The sequence below is a fragment of the Microcaecilia unicolor genome, chromosome 2 (genome assembly GCF_901765095.1).
Source record: "Microcaecilia unicolor chromosome 2, aMicUni1.1, whole genome shotgun sequence".
Classification (NCBI taxonomy): domain Eukaryota; kingdom Metazoa; phylum Chordata; class Amphibia; order Gymnophiona; family Siphonopidae; genus Microcaecilia; species Microcaecilia unicolor.
In genome coordinates, this window is record NC_044032.1 from 488,607,446 (window position 1) to 488,632,489 (window position 25,044).

Sequence of the window (25,044 nt, forward strand, 5' to 3'; positions counted from 1 at the left end):
GCTAGCCATCCTGCTAGCCCCCTTCAGAGACTGTGTCGTCCGCTAGCTGTCCTTGCTAGCCTACTCCAGAGACAGTGCTCCTCTTCAGCTAGCCGTCCTGCTAGCCCCCTTCCGAGACTGTGTCTTCCGCTAGCCGTCCTTGCTAGCCAACTCCAGAGACAGTGCTCCTCTTCAGCTAGCCGTCCTGCTAGCCCCCTTCAGAGACTGTGTCGTCCGCTAGCCGTCCTTGCTAGCCTACTCCAGAGACAGTGCTCCTCTTCAGCTAGCCGTCCTGCTAGCCCCCTTCAGAGACTGTGTCTTCCGCTAGCCGTCCTTGCTAGCCAATTCCAGAGACAGTGCTCCTCTTCAGCTAGCCGTCCTGCTAGCCCCCTTCAGAGACTGTGTTTTCAGCTAGCCATCCGGCTAGCCATCTCCAGAGCCTGAATCTCCTCTCGGAGTCCTAGCCGCCTCTGCTAGTCCTCCCTTAAAGACTGTGTGCTTACTGTCAGCCAGGTCAGCCGTCACCCCGCGGTTCCAGCAGTCCTGCTGGCCGCCTGCAGCTGAGGGCTCAACCCTCGGTGAACGGCGGTCGCCTCGGGTGAAGATTCGGGGTGCTCGGCTGCCCTCTGGGGCCTTGTGGGGCCTCGGGGAACTTGAGGGCTCACCAACCAAGAAACAACAGGGACGCGACAACTGGTGTAACCCACTATCAGCGTGACTTACATTTACATGCTCCCAGTTACAGCAGCCATGTGTAACTTATAGTAGTCTACAAATTATGTGCATAAGTAGAAACCCCACTCAAACTCCATCCATGTATACAACTCCTTGCATTCACACAATAAGTTATTTACATACGCTGTTACAGAACAACACATAGGCACTTTTGTGGACAAATGTCCACTTACATGCATAAGTGGTAATATTCTGCACAATTACATGTGCAAAGGGTGCAGTAAATGTGGCTGCCCAATAAAGTGCCAAATCCATGGTCAAAGCAAGAAAAAAAAAAGGAGGGGTGGATTACTTTTTGCTTCTTGGAAAGGATTCAAATGTAGGCTTTGAACTATGAGGGATGGTCCCTTTTTTGTCTTTTGACTGAAACTCTAAGCATGTATAACAGAGGGTGTTAACATCCTGCCACAACTACATTCAAATTTTGGTGATATGAGGGTAATTTGATATCTACATGTATAGATAAATGGTGTGCACATTCTTTTCCATGTGTGGGTACCATAACACTTTCATAAGCATACACGTACTTCTGCTTCGATAATTATCCCACCCAAATTCTGTGTACACCACTCCTCTTTGGCACACACAAATTTCCCAGGTTCATTTACTTATTTTAACTGAATGTATATGAAAATCAACTTGGAATTTTAAAGCCTAATTTCATATACATTTTAGAAATTAATTCAAATACTTTGTCCCCTTTGACATTTTCAAAGTATTAAGTTTTGGAATTTTCTAGAAAATACAGATTTTAATAACTGTCATGAGTACAGGAAAAGCAAAATGAGGAATCTAGATAAACCTACTCCCCAGATAAACTCTAGTGTATTGGAATGCCATTACAGTATCTTTGTGGTGAACAGGACATGAGCATGTTCAGGCTCTCTACTGAAGTAAAACCATGACCCATCATTTTCGCAAAACAAAGGAATCCACTGATGGTTATAGCACACAAGATGCTATAAAGACAGACTTTGGTATGTGAACATTATTTTGCCTTGTGCTTTGGGAACTTAAAGATTGGGGTTTAAAGAAGGAATTGTAGGTTAGTGATAGGCAGAATAAAAATATAAAAAGCAAACTTTATATCTCCATACTCCTTCCCCCCTAGTTTTAAAACCTGAACTTTGTAACACAGCATTAGCAGATAGCCTCTAGCAGGCACTGCAGGACCTAGTTTAGTCTTAGGAGAGGGAGGGGGGGGGGAAGAGAGAGAGAGAGAGAAGCAAGCATTATTAACTAGTTTCCATAGTGTACAACCCTTTTCCCATAGCATCCCTACAAACAAAAACCTCACGCAGACATAACTCGATACCATGATACAACGAAGAACTAAAAAAACTAACACCACAATCAAGGAAATTAGAATGAGCATGGAAAAAAAAAAGACACACAAACACTCAACGCATGGAAACAAACACAAAGAAGCTACAAATACGCAACAAGACAAGCCAAAAGGCTGTACTACAAAACCAAAATAGGGCCAGACAACAAAGACTCAAAGAAATTATTCTACTTCGTGAACTACTAGACACCTCCTTGATCACCACAACCAACACAGACATCTCATCTGCAGACAACCTTGCCAAATACTTCAACGAAAAAAATCATAAACTTATGTAACACGTTACCTCAGAACATCACTGACATCGAAAACTTCATCGAGTGTATGGACCCAATCGACGGTGAACACCCAGTGGACAGAACCTGGACAAGCTTCGCCCCCCTCACAGTTGAAACTGTCACCCAAGCATTAAAAAGATTCTCCAAGACTCACTGCAAACTGGATACCTGCCCCAGTTACCTACTAAAATCCGCTCCCCTTCGCTTCATAACAGACCTCACATCCCACTTAAACTACATGCTCCAACATGGTCTCTTCCCAAAGGATAACAGCAACATCCTACTCACCCCTATACTAAAAGATACCAAGAAAAAAACACCCTTGTCACCTCTCGTTTAGACTACGGCAATCTGCTTCTTGCTGGCCTCCCACTTAGTCACCTCTCCCCTCTCCAGTCGGTTCAAAACTCTGCTGCCCGTCTCATCTTCCGCCAGGGTCGCTTTACTCATACTACCCCTCTCCTCAGGACCCTTCACTGGCTCCCTATCCGTTTTCGCATCCTGTTCAAACTTCTTCTACTAACCTATAAATGTATTCACTCTGCTGCTCCCCAGTATCTCTCCACACTCATCCTTCCCTACACCCCTTCCGTGCACTCCGCTCCATGGATAAATCCTTCTTATCTGTTCCCTTCTCCACTACTGCCAACTCCAGACTTCGCGCCTTCTGTCTCGCTGCACCCTACGCCTGGAATAAACTTCCTGAGCCCCTACGTCTTGCCCCATCCTTGGCCACCTTTAAATCTAGACTGAAAGCCCACCTCTTTAACATTGCTTTTGACTCGTAACCACTTGCCTCCACCTACCCTCCTCTCTTCCTTCCCGTCCACATTAATTGGTTTGATTTGCTTACTTTATTTATTTTTTGTCTATTAGATTGTAAGCTCTTTGAGCAGGGACTGTCTTTCTTCTATGTTTGTGCAGCGCTGTGTATGCCTTGTAGCGCTATAGAAATGCTAAATAGTAGTGGTAGTAGTAGTAGTGATATCACCAACTACCGCCCAGTAGCATCTATACCACTGGCAGTCAAACTGATGGAAAGCCTGGGAGCCAAGCAAATTATCGACTACATAAACAAATTCTCATTATTACACAAATCACAATCAGGATTTCGTTCCTCCCACAGCACCGAAACAGTACTAATTACTCTATTAGCCAAATTCAAACATGAAATTGCAACAGGCAAGAACGTCCTTCTCCTTCAATTCGACATGTCTAGTGCTTTCGACATGGTAAATCACAAAATACTATTAAACATCCTAGAATACTTCGGACTTCGTGGTAGAGTACTCAACTGGATCAAGGGCTTCCTAACTACTAGAACATATCAAGTGAAGTCAAATTCGAATATACGTTCACCATGGAAAGCAGCCTGTGGAGTATCTCAAGGATCACCACTATCACCGATCCTCTTGAATCTAATGATGACCCCAATAGCCAAAGCCCTATCCAACCAAGGCCTCAATCCATTCATTTACGCAGACGATGTCACATTATACATCCCCTACAAACATGATCTAACGGAAATCACCAACAAAATCAAACTCAGCTTAAACATCATGAACTCATGGGCTGATGCATTTCAATTCAAACTTAACACAGAAAAAACATATTGTCTCATTCTTTCTTCCCAATACAATACGAACAAACCCACCAATATAGCCACCCCAGAACACACTCTACCTATCGCAGATAATCTGAAAATTCTCGGAGTTATAATCGACCGAAACCTAACACTAGAGAATCAAGTGAAATCAACAACAAAGAAAATGTTCCACTCAATGTGGAAACTCAAACGAATGAAACCTTTCTTCCCGAGAGAAATATTTCGCAAATTAGTACAATCTATGGTACTAAACCATCTAGACTATTGCAATGGAATCTATGCGGGATGCAAAAAACAACTTATAAAGAAACTCCAAACTGCTCAAAACACAGCAGCCAGGCTTATATTCGGAAAACTGAGATTCGAAAGCGCCAAACCCCTTCGAGAAAAACTGCATTGGCTTCCAATCAAAGAACGTATTGCATTTAAAATCTGCACCCTGGTCCATAAAATTATATATGGCGAAGCCCCGAGTTACATGACAGGCCTTATAGATCTACCAACCAGAAACACAAGATCCACACGAACATACCTAAATCTCCAACACCCAAGCTGCAATGTTCTCAGATACAAATCAACCTATGCATCCAGCTTCTCCTATATAAGCACACAATTATGGAACGCATTACCGACCGCCGTGAAAACAACATATGACCACCTAAGCTTCTGGAAATGACTGAAAACCAACCTGTTCAAAAAGGCACACCCTAACGATCCAACTTAAATGCCTGAACCCTGCAACATAACAAAACCAAAGCTCATACTGGACATAACTTAACCTCCTCCTTATGATTCCCCAATGTGTCTTTCACACATGAACTTTTACTCTACTACTATATCACCTTGTATTTGTTCTACCGAAACTGGCGATCACCACTAAGGTACTATGTAAGCCACATTGAGCCTGCAAATAGGTGGGAAAATGTGGGATACAAATGTAACAAATAAATAAAAATAAATAAATGTTCTCTAGAAGTAGACACTTTCCCCATAGTTTTAAACTGAAACATTTTCTAGAGGTAGAAACTTAACAGCCAAATAACTTTAAAAGGATAGCAGGAATGCTCAAATCTTGTACTAAAAGACAGTTATTTTCTGTTCTTTGGTTGCTGGAGAGGTAGCACTGCCATTGACCTGAATTAGGTGTTAAGGTGTGAGGAAGTAGAATATTTGCAGGGGTTAGTAAGGCCAATCTGATTACTGAGTTAGCTTAAAAGGGTCTGATTGAAGCAGTCCCCTTAGATTCAAAACTATATAAAGAGGAAAGGTCCCACTTAACTTTCTTTCTGAGAAGTTCTGAGAGGACATTTCTCTGATAAGTGAACATTATTTTGTCTTGTGCTTTGGAAACAAAGATTGGGGGTTAAAGAAGGAATTGTAGGTTAGTGATAGGCAGAATAAAAATATAAGAAAGCAAACTTTATCAACTACTCTCCATACTCTTTTCCCCCTAGTTTTAAAACTTGAACTTTGTACCACAGCATTAGCAGATAGCCTCTAGCAGGCACTGCAGGATCTAGTTTAGACTAGGAATTGCTTCTGCCTGCACCACTAAAAATCAGGGATTTTTAATCAAAGATAAGTTGGGGGGGGGGGCATTGGAAGGGGGGATGGTACACTTTCAATTGGTGTTTTGGGCTGGGGGGCATTCCTGTTGCAGGAGGGAGTGCTGGAAACTGTGGTACAACAGGGACAGTTACTGCTTTGGAAGAAAGCCCATGAGGGGTTTCAGCCTGGGAGGGAGGGTGATCTGGTACTTCTATAGATTATATGTGCTGTCCCCTTTAACGTATGGCCTGGGAGAACCAAGTAGTAGTTTGGTGGTCTGATGCTCTCAGGCAGTAAAATAACCTGCTATATAGTATTTACATAGTAATGAGCTGCTTTACATACATTTGTATGTTTTACATCTCATTACTATTAAACACAGAGTAACCAAATTACCGCTGCATTAGGGCACCACTCCCAGCTTCAGAGCACTTTAACATGGGTTAAGGGACACATAATGCTAAAACCTGCCTTAATTGTGTATAGGCAATATTCTGACTTAAATGAAGGACCTGCAGTATGTGAATCAAGTTGAACCATACAAGATGGAAGTGAAGGCTGCTAGTATTCTTGTCCTATACTTCTAAGAACTAGAATAAGGCTTACACTGCAAATTAATAAGCTCATCCATACAAACTGCCAGTATCTTAAACCTTCAAAACAAAGAGCAGCTGTAAAAACGAGCACTTCAAAAGGCATGTCATCCTTAACACTCTTCCCTTTACCAGAAAAATTACTAGAAAGCCAATTACACTAATTGGATTATACTATATATATATATATATATATATATATATATATATATATATATATATATATATATATATATATATATATATATATATATATATATATATATATATTCATGTACTCACTATTAATATATATAAGTATTTAAAAGCTGCATGAACAAAGGAAAGAACTTTCTAACTACAGCTGCTACAACTCCAAAAAGGATTCTTACCATAGCTGCCCTGTTTTAATGGTCACTCTACTGTTTTGTGAGATGCCAAACAGCTTTGATAAAGATTGCTTTAACAAAAAAAAGACTGTATATTACCATTAATCCATGCTGAGAAATTTTGTGTGGTTTGCCCGCTCTATTGCTGCTCTGTGTTCCAGCACTGAGAGAGGGGGAGAATTCGTCCAAGAAATTCTTTTTATTATAAAGACTGCATTCATTCAGATTTGTCTGTATGAATTTTAACTAAATATTAATGACTAGGAATAGTGTATGATATCTTTGCAATTTTAAAATGTATTTGATATGGTAATGCCTTATATGCATTTACAAAGCAAGGAATTTTAAATTTTCTAACAACTGTTAAATGTGTAATTTGTGAATGTATATCTTGACAATCAATAGGGTAAAATATAATAAAAACCCATTATTGTTTTTTTAATAAGCATTTTGGAACTACATTTCAAAGAAAAATTAATAAAATTGATACAACTTCTACAGCAAAGGAAAAAAAAATTACTTCCATTCAATCCAACTAGCCCACATAAAGAATTGAACAACAAAACTAGAAAAACGAATGTGAGAATCCCCTCGACCTTAACAGCGCATTAATTAAAACCACTATCCTTGATCACCCCAGGGTTATCACTCTACCTTATGTTCATCCAGAAATTTCTCCAGCTGTGTGGAATCTACAAAAACATAATTATTACCTTGAAAAAAAGAGAATACATTTACACAAAAATATCAGGAAAAACGTAGACCTTAAAGCCAAAACCCGAGGTTTCAAAAGCTAAAAAGCTTTCCGATGAAACTGTATTGCATGAGCAACATCAGGAAAAACTTACATTTTAGCCCTACAAAACAGAGCATCCCTAATCCTGAAATAAACTTTCAAAATAGACATTTTACCTTTCTCAGATGCAAAAGTAACAAGAATTGCTCTAGTGGAAATATCCTGTGAGTTTTCTAAGAAACATTTTAAAAAAAACTCTGAGGGAAAGGAATCCAACTCCTCAGTCAACTCAATTCAGAGTTTGGTAGGAACACAGTAGCAATTAGCCACAGGTAAAGTATCACAATCAGAAGAAATGTTAACACCTCCCTAAAATATTTTTTCATCAAATTTTATATGCCAACAAATGAATAGAAAGAAAATTAAAAACTGGAAATTTCTTACTCTAAATATTTAAACCTCCCCCCCAAACCACCATAAATGGACAGTAAGAGAATCTTTAACAGTAGAGGTAAGAAATCTGTGGTTCTAATCAAAATAAACACTTACCTAATACTATAAAGTTAGAATCCAAATTGGTCACTATTTTCTGAGTAAAGGAACATAACTGAGTGATTGTTTTGTAGGACAATCCCTCTAAGCTAAGAATAGCTTCCCGCACATTGTTTAAAGAAATATCTTTATCAGGGGCGTAGCTACCATTGGGTGAGCCCAGCAAAATACCCAGGGCTGCTCAATAGTAGAGGCCACCTGAAACTGCACCTTCCCTCCCTGCCCCTAGGTCTGGCATCGCTCCAGCTCCCTGTCGGTCCTCCACACATGGAACAGCATATTGAAACCTTCCTCTCTGGCTAGTGGGGCCTTTCTTGAGTTCTGACTCTCTGATGGAACTTCCCGTGGGTGGGATGTGACAGAGGAAAGGCGCTGCCAGCCAAAGAGGCAGGTATCAGTTCTCTGTCATGTGTGGAGGACTGGTGGGGGAGAAAGGAGACGGAGCAATGCCTTTCCAAGCGGTTGTGGGGAGGGGGAAGGAAGAAGGTAAGGTACAGGAAGGGAGATATGCCGAAAATGGGTACGGGGGGAGGATGGAGGTTGGACAAGTGCCAAACTGGACGTTGGGGGTGGGGCAAAGGAGGAGAGTTGCTGGATTTGGGCAGAGCAGACGGAAAAGCGACAGACCTGAAACAAAGGGTAGGGAGAAGAGAGTGGGCAGATGCTGGATGGGGGCAGAGCTGAGGAGACATGCTGGACCAAGAGAGGAAGGGAGTGAGAGAGACGCCAGACCACGGAGAGTGGGACGGGGTGTAGGGTGAATGGAAGAGAGAAGCTGGACTTGGAAAGGGAAAAGGACACAGAAGAGGTGCTGGTCCTGGAGGGAACAGGGACAGGGACACAGAGGGGTAATACTGGATGCAAGGGGAGGGATAGGGACACTTAGGGGTGTACGCTGGACAGGACACAGAGAAGAGATCTTGAACATGGGAGGAGAACAGTGACAGAGGGGAGTCGCTGGACAGGACAGATAAGGACACTAGGAAAAGATGAATGGTGGACACAGAGAGAGAAGAAATATCAAAAGGCCAGTATATACTGGAGAGAGAAAAGGCAGAAGAGAGACACTAAGGTCAAAGCAATGCTCAGTCAACAAAGGTAGAAGAAAAGTATTTTTTTATGAATTTACTTGAATATGTCAGCTTTGGGAAAGTACATGCTCTCTATCTCCCCTCCCCCCAGGCCCCACAACCTTGGGTGTAATGGTGTTATAGGGGTCTCATCTCAATTTTTACGCCTAGGGTCCCTAGCTACACCACTGATCTTTATCTATCACAACAGAAACTGATGTCCCAACCTCAAGAGGCCATGAAAATGCTTTCAGAAGAGAAATGATGGAAAACAGGCACCCCAGGACTTTGATGATGAAGTCCCCAAAAGGAAGGATGTATTAACTGGTAAACAAACAGAAGAAACAGACACTAGAGGAGGAGGAGGGATACATTCTGTGGAGTTTAAAGATGCGCCTTACAGAGACACAGTCAAAGAGGCAAGCACTGACTGAACAGCAGCAGTCGCTATGGGCTGGATTCAGTAAGTGGCACTCAAAATTTGGTGCTGGAAAAAATCGAAACTAAGCACAGTTCTATAAGGGACACGTGCCCTTTACAGAATAGTGATAAGTGCTGATTCCTGCAACTAATTTAGGCGTTAAACTTATACCTGCTTTAACCTGGTGTAAAGGCTGACTCCCACGTTAGGTGCACTGAGGCTGTATTCTACAATGCCACTTGTAATTTTTCAGAATGCTACTGACACGCCCATAGCCATGCCCCCTGGTATGCGCCATATATTATAGAATAGTGTACAGCCAGATGCAAGTGCAAATTTTAATACGTATCGTTTATTATGAGGTTCATTTCTTGCTTTGGGGTGGGCTTAAAATCAGATTTCCATCCTCTATACTTTTTGGGGCAATCACTGAACTGGGTAAGGGAAGGAAAATGGGACTTGATATACCATCTTTCTGTGGTTTTTGCAACTATATTCAAAGCAGTTTACATAGTATATACAGGTACTTACATAGGCGCCCGGTATCGAAGGCTAGCCGCAGCGAGCCGGCTCCTCCCCCTCCCTCCGGATCCGGTCCCTCACGTTACCGACCTGACTCTTCGTCTTCGGAGCTGTCAGCGCTAACTGTCCCCTGCTGCGCTGGCGCTGCCGGCATTCGCGCTTTAAAAATGGCCGCCGAGACTTCCAGAGGCGGCCTCGCGAGACTTCTGCTGAAGTCTTGGAGGCCGCCCTGTAAGTCTCGGCGGCCATTTTGAAGCGCGAACGCCGGCAGCGCCAGCGCAGCGGGGTAGAGTTAGCGCTGACAGCTCAGAAGAGTCAGGTCGGTGACATGAGTGGACCGGATCCGGAGGGAGGGGGAGGAATTCGCCAAAAACTTGGGAGGGGGTGGCAGGGGAGAGAAGGGAGTCACTGGGCATTTGTGGAAGGAGGGGAGAGAAGGGTCGCTGGGTATAATGGGTGCATGCAGGGCAGGGGAGAGGAGGATCACTGCTGGACATGGGTGTATGGAGGGCAGGGGAGAGGAGGGTTGCTGTGTATGGGTGCTTGCAGGGCAGGGGGAGAGGAGGGGAGAGAGAAAAAATGCTGGACATGGGTGGAGGGGAGGGAAGAGTGAGGAAGGAGATGAGATGAGGGAAAAGAAAGAGAGGAGAAAAACTGCACATGGATGAAGAAAATAGGCAGAAGCTGAGGACCAGAAATGAAGAAGAAAGGAGGAAAGGAAAGAAAGAAATGGAAAGGAAGCCCTGGAAACAGAGTTAAGAGGACAGATAGCAGCAGAATCGGATACTGGGCCTGCATGATCAGAAAAACAGTCACCAGACAACAAAGGTAGAAAAAAAATCATTTTATTTTCATTATAGTGTTTGGAATATGTCCACTTTGAGAATCAGGTGCTCAACATTAAAAGTTTATATTTATTTACTTATTTATGGCATTTTATCCCACATTAAACATGAATTAGGGTGTTTTGTGGCTCTACATGAGAATTGTGATATTATGATCCCTTGTTTCATATTGTTGACGGTCTGCATTTTCCGTATGGGTGGTATATTGGTGTATTAGGTTCTGCCCAGTGTAATATTTATGGTACAGTAAGGTTCTGAGTGTGTTTTTGCACAAAATTGTGCATAGTGTTTTGCAGTTGAGCGATTGTGGTTAGTATATGCTTTGAGCAACCACTTTATTCTTTGACATATGATACATATCTAATATCTATATTTAATAAAAGGTATTAATTGTGACTTTTATTTTTATTTATTTCTGTGTTATCAGACAATTATGGATTTAAGCTGCACCCCTGGCTCCACCCCTAACCCCGCCCCCTTTAGCCTCCCCAAACAGTTGGGCCACCGACCGCCTATGGGTACTTATTTGTACCTAGGGCAATGGAGGATTAAGTGACTTGCCCAGACTCACAAGGAGCTGCAGTGGGAATCAAACTCAGTTCCCCATAAGTACATAAGCATAAGCAGCGCCATACTGGGAAAGACTAAGGGCCCACCAAGCCCAGAATCCTGTCTCCGACAGTGGCCAATCAAGGCTTCAAAAACCCGGCAACCCCCCCCCCCCCCCCCCCCAAAAAAAAAAAAAAAAATTATTAATGTTCAATGGACTTTTCCCTCAGGAATCTGTCCAAACCCCCTTTAAATTCCATAAGGCCAGCTGCTGTCACTACATTCTCCGGCAACGAGTTCCAGAGTCTAACTACAGGCTGAGTAAAGAAAAACTTTCTCCTATTTGTTTTAAATCTACCATATTCTAGCTTCATCTTGTGTCCCCTGGTTTTGTTGTTGTTTGAAAGTGTAAACAATCGCTTCACTAACCACTAGGCTACTCCTTCATTCCATGTTCACCATCTTTTTGCTAGATCTTCTCTCTCTGAAGTTTCTAGCATGATGGTGGTAGGTATTAATGGCTGGTTGTTTCTCTGGAGTCAGGTGTGGAGTGTGGCTGATTGGGTGTCTCTTGCTTAATCACAGGGTATTTTGTTGCCCTCCCTTGGTGCAGCTGCTCAGCCTTTATTTGAGCCCAGTTCCTATGTAGCAACAGAGTTTGACAGAGTTTGAGGTTGAAATGAAGTGTTTCCCTTGGTGTGCTTCCCTGGAGCGAGAGTCAGTGGTAGTGTATCCAATATGTGTGTGCACGTGTGGATCACTGTGGTGGCAGTTAACCTTCATGGCGTGCTTGCCTTAGGCGTGCTTCTTTCAGGCAATCTAGATCCTGGTGTGGAGGAATGTAGTTTCTCAAACTCTGAGGACTCTTATGAGTCAGACTGATTACGAGCTTTTGTGTGCTACGGTATGAGCCTTCACATATACTGCAGTTCACTGGGCAGAATCTTCTGCGATAATAGGACTATGCTGGATTTCGCTGCCATCCTGCCCTGTGGCTTCTTCAAGTAGCTTAACTTGGACCTCTATGGCAGCTGTTTCTCCTTGCTGCTACAACATTTCCATGGCAATATCTAACTCTGCCTTCTTACACGCCATGGTGACAGGAGCCTTCTTTTCTTTCTCTTCTAATCTAAGTTTCTCAATTTTTATGGCTGCTTCTTGCTTTCTATAAGAATTCGTGATTTGGCAGCCTCTGCTTCCATTTGCAATTTGATAGCAATAGAACAAATAGCGGACCTGCTGGAATGGCTTGTTCTGTTTGATTTTGAAGTTCTAGAGCTATACCTAGAGGTGCCAGAAAATCGGGACTCATTTTCTCCTGCAGGATCTGTGTCTTTAATTGCCTCTGTAAGCATGGCCTGGCATGTGAGATCTGTAGCTTGCTGTCTTCTCTGGGCTAAACTACCTTCTGTATTTTTACTGCCTAGAAATTGGCAATATTCTTCTGACTTTTGCTGATATTGCTTATAGATTAATTGTAATTACTTTATATGGAGGCTATCAGCATTATCTTTTTTTTGAAACCTCAAACATATCTTTCTCCACTTTACGCCAGACCTTGTCCAAAAGAAAGAGGTTTTTGTCTACTTCTGTTTTATAATTTTCTCTGTTTTTTTCTGTAAGCTGTGATAAGCAAGCTGGGTCAAAACCTCTGGGAGCCAAGAGATTAGGATTTAAACCTTGTGATCACCCAGGAAACACTATTACCAGGGAAGTCAAAAGAATATTCAGTAATATATCCTTACCTGCTTGCTTCTTTGTCTACGTCCAAGGAACTCCCTGCAATCAGATAAAGCAGAATGCATGGGGGAGGGGTAGTAACAGGAAGCAACAAGCAGAAGGTACCTCCAGCAGACAGCTGGGGTTAGAGAGCAGAGCTTCTTGGGACAGGTAGTCCAGGAGCTAGTCTCTCCCCAGCTGGAGCAGATAGAGCATTAGTTGCCTGAGCAGAGGCAAGAGGGTGTGGCTAGAAGCACACACTGCAGGCAGTATTTGAAGGAGAGAGACAGAGTACAGAGAGGAACAGATGTAGAATGAAATTCCTTGGGTATGGGAAGGTCCCTAAAGCATTGAATCTACCACAGGGAAACACAGGCAGGGTGAAATTTCGTGGGTATTGGATAGACTCTAAAGCATTAAATCTACCAGGAAGGTAAAGAGAGGCTGGGAGAGAAAAGCCTTTGGGAAAGTATAAAATATTTTATTGAAGCCTGGAAGGTGGTTTTGGATGGGGTAACAGATGCAGGCTGATATTCCTGGGTATTGGATAGACCCTAAAGCACCTAATCTACCAGGAAGGTAAAGAGAGGCTGGGAGAGAAAGCCTATGTGAAAGTTATTACAGCCTTGGAAGTGGGGGGCTTGGAGAGAAAAGCCTTTGGGAAAGTATAAAGGATTTTATTGCAGTCTGGAAAGAGGGCATAGAAGGTGGTTTGGGCTGGGAGAAGCAAAGCTACAGTTGGGGAGAAACCTCAGTGTGTTGGAACTTTGTAACCCAAGGGAACAGTACTGGTGGGCTGAACTGGGAAAAGGGTTTGAGAGCCTAGGTGTGGCACATGTTAGATGCACGTAAAAGAGGTTTAAACCTCTGTGCAGTGCTGTGCAAACAGTAGAGAGGGAACTGTTAGGGTGAACCTGGAAGAGAGGAATTGTCCACGAATAACCAATACTGTGTGGAACCAGAGAAGGGCTTTGGTAGGAGTAAATCCTCACTGCTATTTATTTGGATTTTGCTCACATCTTTTTCAGTAGTAGCTCAAGGTGAGTTACATTCAGGTACACTGTCCCTAGAGGGTTCACAATCTAAGTTTGTACATGGAGGGTTAAGTGACTTGCCCAAGAAGCAGCAGTGGGATTTGAACAGCCACCTCTGGATTTCAAGACCAGTGCTCTAACAATTAGGCCACTCCTCCAACATATATGTTTGATGCCCTACTGCTTCTAAAGATAGGGGAATTTTACTTTGTTATTGGTGCTTTTGTGTATCTAATCACAATAAAAGCTTGGTTTTGGGAAATGCTAGGAATTGTGGTCACTTTAAGGAAAATACTTCTATAGGGTTAGGCTGAGGTAGTTCTAGGGGAAGTAGGAATAGCAGGAAGGCTACAGCTACCTCTCAGTACCAGCCATAAGTGTGTGAAGACTCCTTCTGGGACCGCTCTCTCACCTCAACCAGTCGTCAAGACCGGGACTTGCACCCTAGGGTGCCCCCTTGTGCTGACAAAGCTTGCGTGTTCTTTTGAACCCTTCTCAATTTCAGTACTGGCTTGTGCTGCATTTCCAGTGCCCTTTGGTTCAGCAAAAAACCCCAAACTTTATTAACTAGTCTCCCTACCCTTTTCCCCGTAGTTTTAAAACTTGAATTTTCTGCCACAGCATTAATGGATAGCCTCTAAAAGGCACAGAAGGGCCTAGTTCAGTCTTAGAAGAAGAAAAAAAAAGATAAAAGTAAGCATTATTAACTACTTTCCATAGTGTACAACCCTTTTCACCATAGTTTTTATGTTTCAACATTTTTTTTTATTGCTGACACAGCAAAGCACATGCATCCAGCAATTGGTAACATAAGTCAAATGCCAAAGCGTACATAATAATCCGTCATCAAAACTGTAAACAATTTACTCTCTGACCATCTCCCCCATCCAAACCTCCTTTATGTGAAAATGTATCGTAGGTGATAACAACAATACAAGATAAATTGATCGGTAGCAAAGAACCACCAAGTGCACAGGCAACAAATACCAACACAATAACATCAAGGATCGAAAAAAAAGGGGGGAACAGGGAATGAGGGTAGACCAAGATCAAAGAGGGAACAAAAAAGAAATCCAGTGTCAGCCAATATAGAAAGCCAGAACTCCGAAGTATCTGTGCTCTTTATAACACCTCAGAATACCGTGGAGGAAAAAGACACGTCTTTCTCTCACCCTCGGAATAAAAAAAAATAATTTCTTTTAGATTGAACCCCCCCCCCCCCCAAAACTCCAAAAAGGATCTTACAAGTCAGATAAATCCAACTCTCCAATGTCATGTACCATGAAAGGTCAGAAACATCCAACTCTCCAATGGCATGTACCATGAAAGGAGCCCTTCCCCCCCAACCAATCAGAAGAAATGGAAATAAAGTCCCCTAAAATGGGAAATCATGAAAAGACTATAACATGGTAAGGACTAGACTCCTGGCTTTGTGAAGTAAGGATTGTAAGTAGGCACGCCAAGTGTTCAAAACGAGTTTCTTCCGTTTGGGGGTATAGCCAATGTATCTCCACTCAAGCACCATCAAAGTATGAAAACGGTTCCTCCAGCTCCTAAAGAATGGGGTGACCTTACTGTGTCTCACACTCCTAAGATAAATTGCTTACCCAACATCCCTGCCTTCCAAAGCAATGATAGAGAAGGTATTTCCTATGCATATGAGTATGGATATGATTTTTTAAGTGGCCTCTGAGATCTCTTTTCTCCCTAGAAAAAAGTATAAACCTTAGTTGTTTGGTCCTTTTTGAAAAAGATTGACTTGATGCTGGTGCAACTTTGATTTGAGAGTATTGTTCACCTCACTTTTGTTATCAGCAGTAAACTTCACAATTTCAGAGTATTGAGAGAGATATGCCCATGGAGGGAGACCTATGGTGGGAGGTTATAGGGAGCACTGTTCATTTATGTTCTGTTTTGGATCTGTTAGGATGGTGCCTGGGAGCGTCGGGGCTGTGTGTTAGTGGCCTGATGCTCTTGGGATACAAAGGTAATGTCAGCTTAAAGCGGGCATTAATTTTCCACATAAAACACAGTTTGCAGTGTTGAATGCAAGCTGAGTTATTCAATTTGCATAATAATGAGGTGTTTTACATATATTTGTATGCTTTCTATCTTTATGCAATCCGCAGTAACAATAAAGTGCATTATGGTAAAATAACACAAAATTTAGTTATTTAATGTACACTAAGGGGCAAAAATCATGCATTATTCCCTTTAAGAATGTTAGTAACTATACCTCTAAATGTTTTGAAATGGCATTGTATTTTTTTATTACAATTTTCTCAACTTAATTCCATACAAATGAAATCCAAGAATTAGTGGTGATAAAAAGAAACAAAACTTAAAACTTCCATTTCAGAGCAAAATATTGCCCATCCATATAGTGTAACATTATTTGTTCAGCCCATATCCAGGGGAGAGAAAAGATTATAAACAAAAAGAAAAAAATACATAGCAACTAGAGTCTAAAAAAATATTACAAATAAAGAAATTCCAAGGATAATTCTTGTGCTTATAGCAAGTTGCTTCTTTGTCTTCTAAACAAAGGTCATTTTAAAAACCAATAAAGGAGAAAACGCACCTGAGATGCAGACAAAGAGTCGATGAATAAGGTCACTGCTGCTGTGAAAGCGGGATCTGATTTTTTCCCTTGAAGCTATTTTTGCTGCATGTAGGGCAAGTTGGATCTCTTCTTGATCTGAGTCATCTGATGAACCGGGACTTGCCATTAAGCTGCTGTAAAAAAGCAGTAAAGAGTAACTAAAACTTTAACATCATTCTTTTATCTCAAACCTGGTATCTGACAGGGTATTTTTCATTTACAGCTGTACATGGTGGTTATACGTTCTCCCACAGTTGCTAGAACCAGGTACATTCCATCCATTTTCTATTTCACATTGTCTGAGAAGCTAGCTATAAAATGCATTTTGAGTGTCCAGAGATTACTAATAGAAACTACAAGATACTTCCCAAAAAATATAATAAAAGAATCACAGTTTTAATATATTGTCTTCCTCATACTGCCAAGTGATAGTATGGTTCTCTCTCTACTTACAGTACTGATTGCATCAGGCACTAAAATCAAAATCTTGACAATGAAACACAACATTGAGAAAAGCCAATAAGAGGGTCTGAAGCCAAGCCTGCCAACTAGGAAATTTTCTAAAATATCCAAATAGGTGGTTTTCAAAATAAAACTCTACCCCTCAACACCCAGGAAATCAAGAACTGTCCATCAGTTATTCCATCTGCAAAGATTAAACAGGATTATCTAAATAAAAATTTGTAAAACCATTTTTACTGCTAGGGTTGAAAAAAGAAATGGACACTAAAATTGTTTTGACCAAGGTAGAGCCAGTGTAAACATTAAGTTGCTAAGAATGTCAGTAACGTAACACAAAGCTAACATGATATTGTAACCATGTTTAAAAGAATACGCCAGTTGCAGAATGCACTTTCAGATGAGGATACTAAATGTTCAGATTCTCTTATGAAAAGTTTTCAGAAACATGATCTTTAACCATGGAAGTTTTACTGCAATATACTTAAAAGTTTTGTCAAACTCTTCAGAGGGCTAATCCACCTTAGAATACATGTTCCGAAAACAGTTTTAGAAAAATAGAAATAAAAATGTATTCTTTGGCATCCCACTGTCTGCATTTTCTATAAACTTTGGTTTTAGGGATCACGTGGTGCTTGCGCTGGATTAAGTTGAGTACTACAGATTCACATTTCCCTTTTTGTTAGGAACTTTATTGACTTTTCTGTACTTTCCACTGCAAGCTTTTAACCAGTGGTTTTCTGCTATGTGATTGTTTTGTTTTCATGGCTACTTTCTTGGCCTTGTTATTTTTGCAGTGGAAAGAGGGTGTATATATGTCCAAGTGGGGGTTCTTCATGCACTGTATGTGATCTTAGTGCTACAGTCTATGTTGATGACTGGAGCACTAATTATTCTAATTGTTGGGGCATTGGAGGGATGGAGAGGAAACGTATATGTTAATGCATTGGACTGAGAAGGGATATGAAACATGGGATGCATACTTGCATGGGGGCTTCTGTACTGTTTCTTTACTTTTATGGAGTTGTTTGTATAGGTGTAACTTTCTACATAGACGGTTTGGGATGGGCACTGGGCATTCCAACTGTTACTGTTTTAGATGGATAACTTGTTGGAAATGGGTTTCCTGGGCGGTGCCATGACCACCTCATAATGTCGTTTAGTCACATGGAATATATAGGGGTTATTACCGCGCCTATTAAGAGAATAAAATCTTGCTAGCACTTACATGTAGGGGAGTGGGCATTGCTTGTCTACAGGAAGCTTAGTTATCTGACACTGAACATCAGAAACTTCAAAGACGATGGGTGGGAGATGGTTATCAGGCCTCTTCAGGGAGTCGTAAGGGAGGTGTTTCAGTGCTTTTTAATAAACAATTGGGTTATAAAGTGACAGAGCTCTTTAAAAATGATAATGGCAGATATATATTGCTGAGAGTGTGGGGTTTATAGCAGAGAATTTCTTTTACTGGTAATTTATGGGCCCACACCATTTGAAAAGTCCTTTTATCCTTTGTTGCTTAAAAAATTAGTTTTACTGTGACATTCCATTATTGGGTTTAGGAGTCCTGAATATTACTCTAGACTCCACACTTGACTGTTCTGTAGATATCTCAACACGCTGATCTGTACCTCCGGGGAAAGGGGTTCTATACCACATTTTCTCACTGAATTAGATTTAGTTAATCCATGGAGGCTACTTCACAGATTCCAGGCTCATGGAACTTGGTCACAGTTTGATTACATTTTGGTCAGCTGTATTCTATTTTCTAATGTTAAGGCAGCGCCATAGATACAGAGATTATATTGGATCATTCTATGGTGAGCCTGGACCTGGAGGCACCATCCCATTATCATAAGGCCCCAGGATGGCATTTTCCTACCTATTTAATACATCATTTTGAATTTAAACAGTATCTGATGGGAATTTAGCAGGAACTGATTGGAACTTGTCCACTAACTCTCAACACATGATCAGCCACAGTTGTTTTAGAACACAGCTAAGGCAGTGCTTCGAGGAGACATAATTTCATGTACTAGTTTGAATAAAAAGAAAATGGCGATTAGTATTTGTAATTTAGAAGCTCAATTACAAAAGGCTTGCAGAGCCTTCCTCATCACACCTTCAAAAACTACCAAAGATGTATATTTGTCTATTTAGGTGGCTTTAAACACTTTACTTCATTAACATATCACTCATAGTATGATATATAGGAAATACAAATTTGATAAATTTGGAAATAAAACTGGCCACCTTTTAGAACAGGTTGTTAAAACTTGGAGTGGTCTTCAGCCACATCAGGAACCTTCGGGCTCTATTACTAATAGACATCATAAAATCTCACACAATTTTTTACATCATTTCCAAATACTATATGGTTCTATTATCAGTGGAGATCCTATAGCCATGCAGACCTTTCTGGATAAGGCTCATCTTCCTAAATTATCAGCAGAAGTGTTTCAATCTCTTAATGCACCGATTCAAGCCAAAGAATTACAAAATGCAATTAAAGCATTGAAGTCTTATTTCGCCGCTGGGGGTGGATGGGTTTTCTGGGGAATTTTATAAGATTCTTCAACCCCAAATTATAGGGCCTCTCTTAGCTTACCATTTAGCAGTGGTGGAGGAGGGGAGGTTTCCTCCACATGAAAACATGGCACTGATTACTGTCATTCCCAAACGTAGGGAGTAGAAATCCACGGGAGATGTATGTGTTAGGCGGTGAGAGTCTGATATGTTCAGACAGGGAAAGGGATCTTGCGGTGATAGTATCTGAGGATCTGAAGGCGACGAAACAGTGTGACAAGGCGGTGGCCATAGCCAGAAGGTTGCTAGGCTGTATAGAGAGAGGTGTGACCAGCAGAAGAAAGGACGTGCTGATGCCCCGTGTACAAATCGTTGGTGAGGCCCCATCTGGAGTACCGTGTTCAGTTTTGGAGGCTGTATCTTGCTAAGGATGTAAAACAATTGAAGCGGTGCAAAGAAAAGCTACAAAAATGGTATGGTATTTGCGTTACAAGACATATGAGGAGAGACTTGCTGACCTGAACATGTATACCCTGGAGGAAAGGAGAAACAGGGGTGATATGATACAGACGTTAACATATTTGAAATGTATTAATCTGCAAACAAGCCTTTTCTGGAGACGGGAAAGCAGTAGAACTAGAGGACATGAAATGAGGTTGAAGGTGGGCAGATTCAAGAAAAATGTCAGGAAGTATTTTTTCACGGAGAGAGTGGTGGATACTTGGAATGCCCTCCCGCTGGAGGTGGTGGAGCAGGGGCATAGCCAGACAACAGATTTTGGGTGGGCCTAGGCAAGAAATGGGTGGGCACCAAGTGTTCTTCCCAACCCCCACCAGAAAAATATCTGAGCTGGCGGGAAAACGCTTCTTTCCACCTTGGCAGTCTGCAGTAGGCACGCGCTGAAAACTGAGCATGCTCAGGTGCCAGTATCGTGGACAGCAGCGTTTTAATTACTATCAGGGGTATGTCTTCAGCTGGCGGAGCTTGGGATCCCCACCAGCTACTGCTAAACATGTGCTACTGTTGGGTGGGCCTGAGCCCTAAGTGGGTGGGCCCTGGCCCACCCAGGCCCACCTGTGGCTACGCCACTGTGGTGGAGATGAAAACGGTGACAGAATTCAAAAATGTGTGGAATAAACATAAAGGAATCCTGTTCAGAAGAAATGGATCCTCAGAAGCTTAGCAGAGATTGGGTGGCAGCACCGGTGGTTGGGAGGCAGGGCTAGTGCTGGGCAGACTTCTACGGTCTGTGCCCTGAAAATGGCAGATACAAATCAAGGTCAGCTATACATATAAAGTAGCACATATGAGTATCTTGTTGGGCAGACTGGATGGACCGTACAGGTCTTTCTCTGCTGTCATCTACTATGTTAATTACAAACTAAGGGAAAATGTGGATTCATACCAATTGATCTTCCCGTTAAATGTTGATATTAAACTGTTGCCAAGGTTATTGGCTAATAGATTAGCCACCTATCTACCTACTTTGGTGAGTGATTCCCAGGTTAGTTTTGTTCAACCACACTAATCAGTGCTTAATGTCTGCAAGGTCCTTATGTGTATGTCAAATTGTTAAGCAAAGCAGTTGCCAACTACGGTGGTTAGTTTAGATGCAAAAAGCGTTTGATAAAGTTCACTGGTCCCATCTCTATGCAGTGTTAGATACAGTGGGCATTACAAGTTGGTTTGAGCATGCTATCCACAGGCGCAGCTTCTGAACATAATAGCCATATTAGGTCAGATCAATGGCCCATCTAGCCCAGTATCCTGTTTCCAACAATGGCTAAGCCAGGTCACAAGTACCTGGCAGAAACCCAAATCATGGCAACATTCCATGCTACCAAACCCAGGGCAAGCATAACCGCTGTTACTACATCCTCCAGAAAAGAATTCCAGTGCTTAACTATTTGTTGAGTGAAAAAATATTATCCCCCTATTTGTTTTAAAAGTATTTCCATGTAACTTCCTTGAGTGTTCCCTAGTCTTTGCACTTTTGGAATGAGTAAAAGATCGATTTTCTTCTACTCGTTCTACAGCACTCAGAATTTTGTAGACCTCAATCATATTTCCCCTCATCGGTCTCTTTTCCAAGATAAAGAGCCCTAACCTCTTTAGCTTTTCCATCCCCTTTATCATTTCTGTTTCTCTTTTTTGAACCTTTTCTAATTCTGCTATATCTTTTTTGAGATACTGCGACCACAACTGAATCAAAGTCATGTGTTGAATGTGGTATCCATAAGGATTAAAACAAAAACTGAATTTTAATAATTGCTGCACTAGGGAGGTTCTGAGGCATTTTCTTCCCATAGTGCATGCACTCCTTTGGTTATAGGTTAAGTACTTGTGCTATTGTTTTGGAAGTTATTTTTGTGATATACAGAGGGGCATTGTCGATATGATGTCTAAGTCAGACTTTGGACATTTTGCGCTAAATGTCCAAAATCCAACTAAGAAATATGACTTTGTGCTCTGTGCGTTTATTTTTTCATGCCATTTTCAATTGACAGGATGGGGTGTAAAAAACAAATTACAGAGATAAAAAACAATATTTCTTTACCAAAGCTAAGATGGTTGCCAAAACTTAGATGTGAGTTGAAGATGAATCCTAATGAAGTAATTGCCTACTTTCAAGATAGGAAGGAGAAGATATGTGCTGGACACCTGAGAGGTGAGGGAAAAAGCGAATATGTTGACCCACTGGGGAGCGGGTATGCAGAGGATATTTACTGTCACCTGTGTGTGTGTGTGGGGGGAGGGGGGTGTGAAAGGAGGGGTCGGGGAGATGCTGCAGTGAGATGCAAGGTTGGAGTAGGGCCTTCAGTCACATAATTAACATATAATAACTATAATAACAATGCTGCTCTGTTTTTACATGTAATGTGGGGCTGAAGAAACTGTTGCATCAGGGGATGTCACAGATTTTCAATGCTAGTGCCTGGAGTGTGAGGCTGGTGACTTTTGAGGTTGGTGTTATGGTAAACTGTTGTGCAGTAACTTGCTTGTAATTTTATAAGTGATTTGTGTGTGTGTACAACAGTTTTTATGCACTATAGTAGGCTTATGTGTATAGAAAGTACTACTACTAATCATTTCTATAGCACTACTAGATGTACACAGCGCTGTACACTACATATGTAAGAGACACACCTTGCTCGACAGAGCTTACAAACTAATCAAGACGGACAAACAGGGCAAATAAGGGATAAGGGAATTACTTGCAGACATGAGTACTGAACAGGTGAATAGGAGTTAGGAGTTATAAGCAGCCATATAAAAGGTGGGCTTTTAGCTTAAGAGTTGAATACTGCCAGAGACTCAGCTTGACATATTGATTCAGAAAGTCTATTCCAGACACATAAAAACTTTAATTACTTTTATATCATATATACATTGTAGTGATGTAGCCAGAAAGTAATTTCTGGGTAGGCCCAGCGGTGGTAGTAGCATCCAGGTCCCGTTTTTCTTTTGTACATAGAACTACCTCACCCACTATACTGTGACCTCTCCCTTGTATTTTTGTAGCCTAAATGCATGACCTGCCTTTTTTAGCATTAAATCTTAGCTAACGAACTCTAAACCATTCTTTGAGATTTGACAAATCCCTCTTCATGTTAAACACACCATCCAGTGTGTCCATCCTATTGCAGATTTTAGAATAATGTGCAGAGTCACATCACACTTTACCAGTCAGCCCTCCCACAGTATCACTTAAAAAATGTCAAAAATAATCTAATCTTGAACTGATACCTGCACCACACCACTGGTAATGTCTTTTTCTTCAGAGTGAACTCTATTTACTACTACCCTTTGCTGCCTTCCACTCAACCAGTTTTTAATCCAGTAAATCAATTTAGGATTCATACTGAGGGTGCTCAGTTTATTTATGTTGCTTGTTCTGCCCCCATTACATTGGGCAGCTTGTACTGTCTGTGTGTAACAGATTACATGTCTGTATATTTATTAAGCTGTGTATAATGAATCAGGTTCCTGCTTTCTGCAGTGCTCTGTGATTAGCCTTTTTGAACACCTGGGTTCTGCTCTCAGTGTTTTTGGAGCTGTTGTGCTGCCTGCCTCTGAGCATGCTGGGAGGAACATTCACCCCTCCCCCTCCAATTGCTCTCCTGAGGTGAAAAGGAAAGATATGGCAACCTGTTTAGAGCTGTGCCTAAGTCATTGATCCAGCGTTTAGAGAGCTGGAACGCTCCATGCTGAGACAGTAAACTGTGGCTTGTTTTCTTGTCTCAATGTTAGTAATCGATAGTGATTTTTCACCTGCTGCGATAGCTGTTAGTATTGTGTTTGATTATTTTATATTACCAGCCACTGACAGTTCCTCGCAACTGTAGTGACTGATTTGTTTATCTTATCAATTGTACTAAATGAAGAACTGGATTAAGAATTGGAGTCTCTTCTTTGGTAATAAGTAGTGGTAATAATTCTCTGAATATATTTAGTACATAAAACTGGGTAGAAATCAAAAGAGTGAAAAATCACTTCTTCATTACAATTTTAAGAGGATTCTTCATCAGAATGCTCAGTGATAGAGAACCAGAGTTGTGTCTGCAGTACACAGAGTGGCTTCAGTGAGAGCTAATTGCTGCAGAAATCAATGTGTGGGACATTACTTGCTGTGAGCTGTGATAACTGGGTGAGGACTGCCAGGATTGTAATATGCTCATTATAAATATAATTTGATAATTCAAAAGTTGAAAAAGTTAGTTATGTGATCAGAAACAGACAGGAAAATTTTAGACCTCATAAGCTGCGCAGTGTTGACAGCTAAGTGATCCCTATATGGAAATCCTGGGAGCAGTCCCCACCTGCTGCCTTAGCAACAAACGTATCAATAATAATAATAATAATAAAAAAAAAAAGGTTTAGTTCAGCCAGTTTAATCGTAGATGACGGAACAGCTCATCTCAGGAAAAACAAGTGAAAGGATTGTAGTAAGTGAGTTGGCTGTACGGCAAATTTTGGCTGACAGATGATGCCATACACATAGTATAGGAAATCTCTGAAAGCGGGAAAGAGCCCACCAGACATCACAGACTATACAAGATTACAGAGAAAGCTTCACAGAAATATGCTGCAGACAGGAACATCTGTGAAACTTAAATAGAAAATGGCACAAAGTTGAATAGAGAGGGTGTCTGAATCCACTACAAACATCAGTTACAGCACAATTACAAGCTAGTTTTACAGATTATCAGTTAGCAGCAGAAAATTATCTTAAGTTCTTAGCGAAAACCAATACTGAGGACAGCCTGTATGAGCATGGCCTTCAAGAAAGCTTGCATCAAATGCCTGAAAGAATGATAATAGATGCAATTAAAATGGCAGAATCAAACAGCTAAGACCGTCAGAGATGACATCACACAACTCTGGTTCAAGATATCCTCCAGTTGCTCCGTAAGGTCACAGATCAAGTCATTCTAGCAAGTCCATAACCAGCTCAGTTGCCATCCGGGTAATGGCAAAGGCAGAGGCCGCTAAATCATGTGCTTCCTATAGTGAACAAGAAGCAGCCTTAAAGCTAAAAAGAGCAGAGATAGATATT

At 41.5% G+C, this 25,044-nt stretch overlaps 1 protein-coding gene across 2 annotated transcripts in view; it reads right to left on the minus strand.

The window, feature by feature from the left end:
- Nucleotides 1-25,044, minus strand: part of ZFYVE28 (zinc finger FYVE-type containing 28) — a 382,583-nt gene that overhangs the window by 34,247 nt on the left and 323,292 nt on the right. The window contains exon 10 of one of the 2 annotated variants that reach the window (XM_030191112.1): nucleotides 16,482-16,633. In XM_030191112.1, coding sequence (XP_030046972.1) covers nucleotides 16,482-16,633 — 152 coding nt within the window. Of the gene's footprint in view, nucleotides 1-16,481; nucleotides 16,637-25,044 lie in introns of both variants that reach the window. The other variant, XM_030191110.1, reaches the window with a different exon arrangement.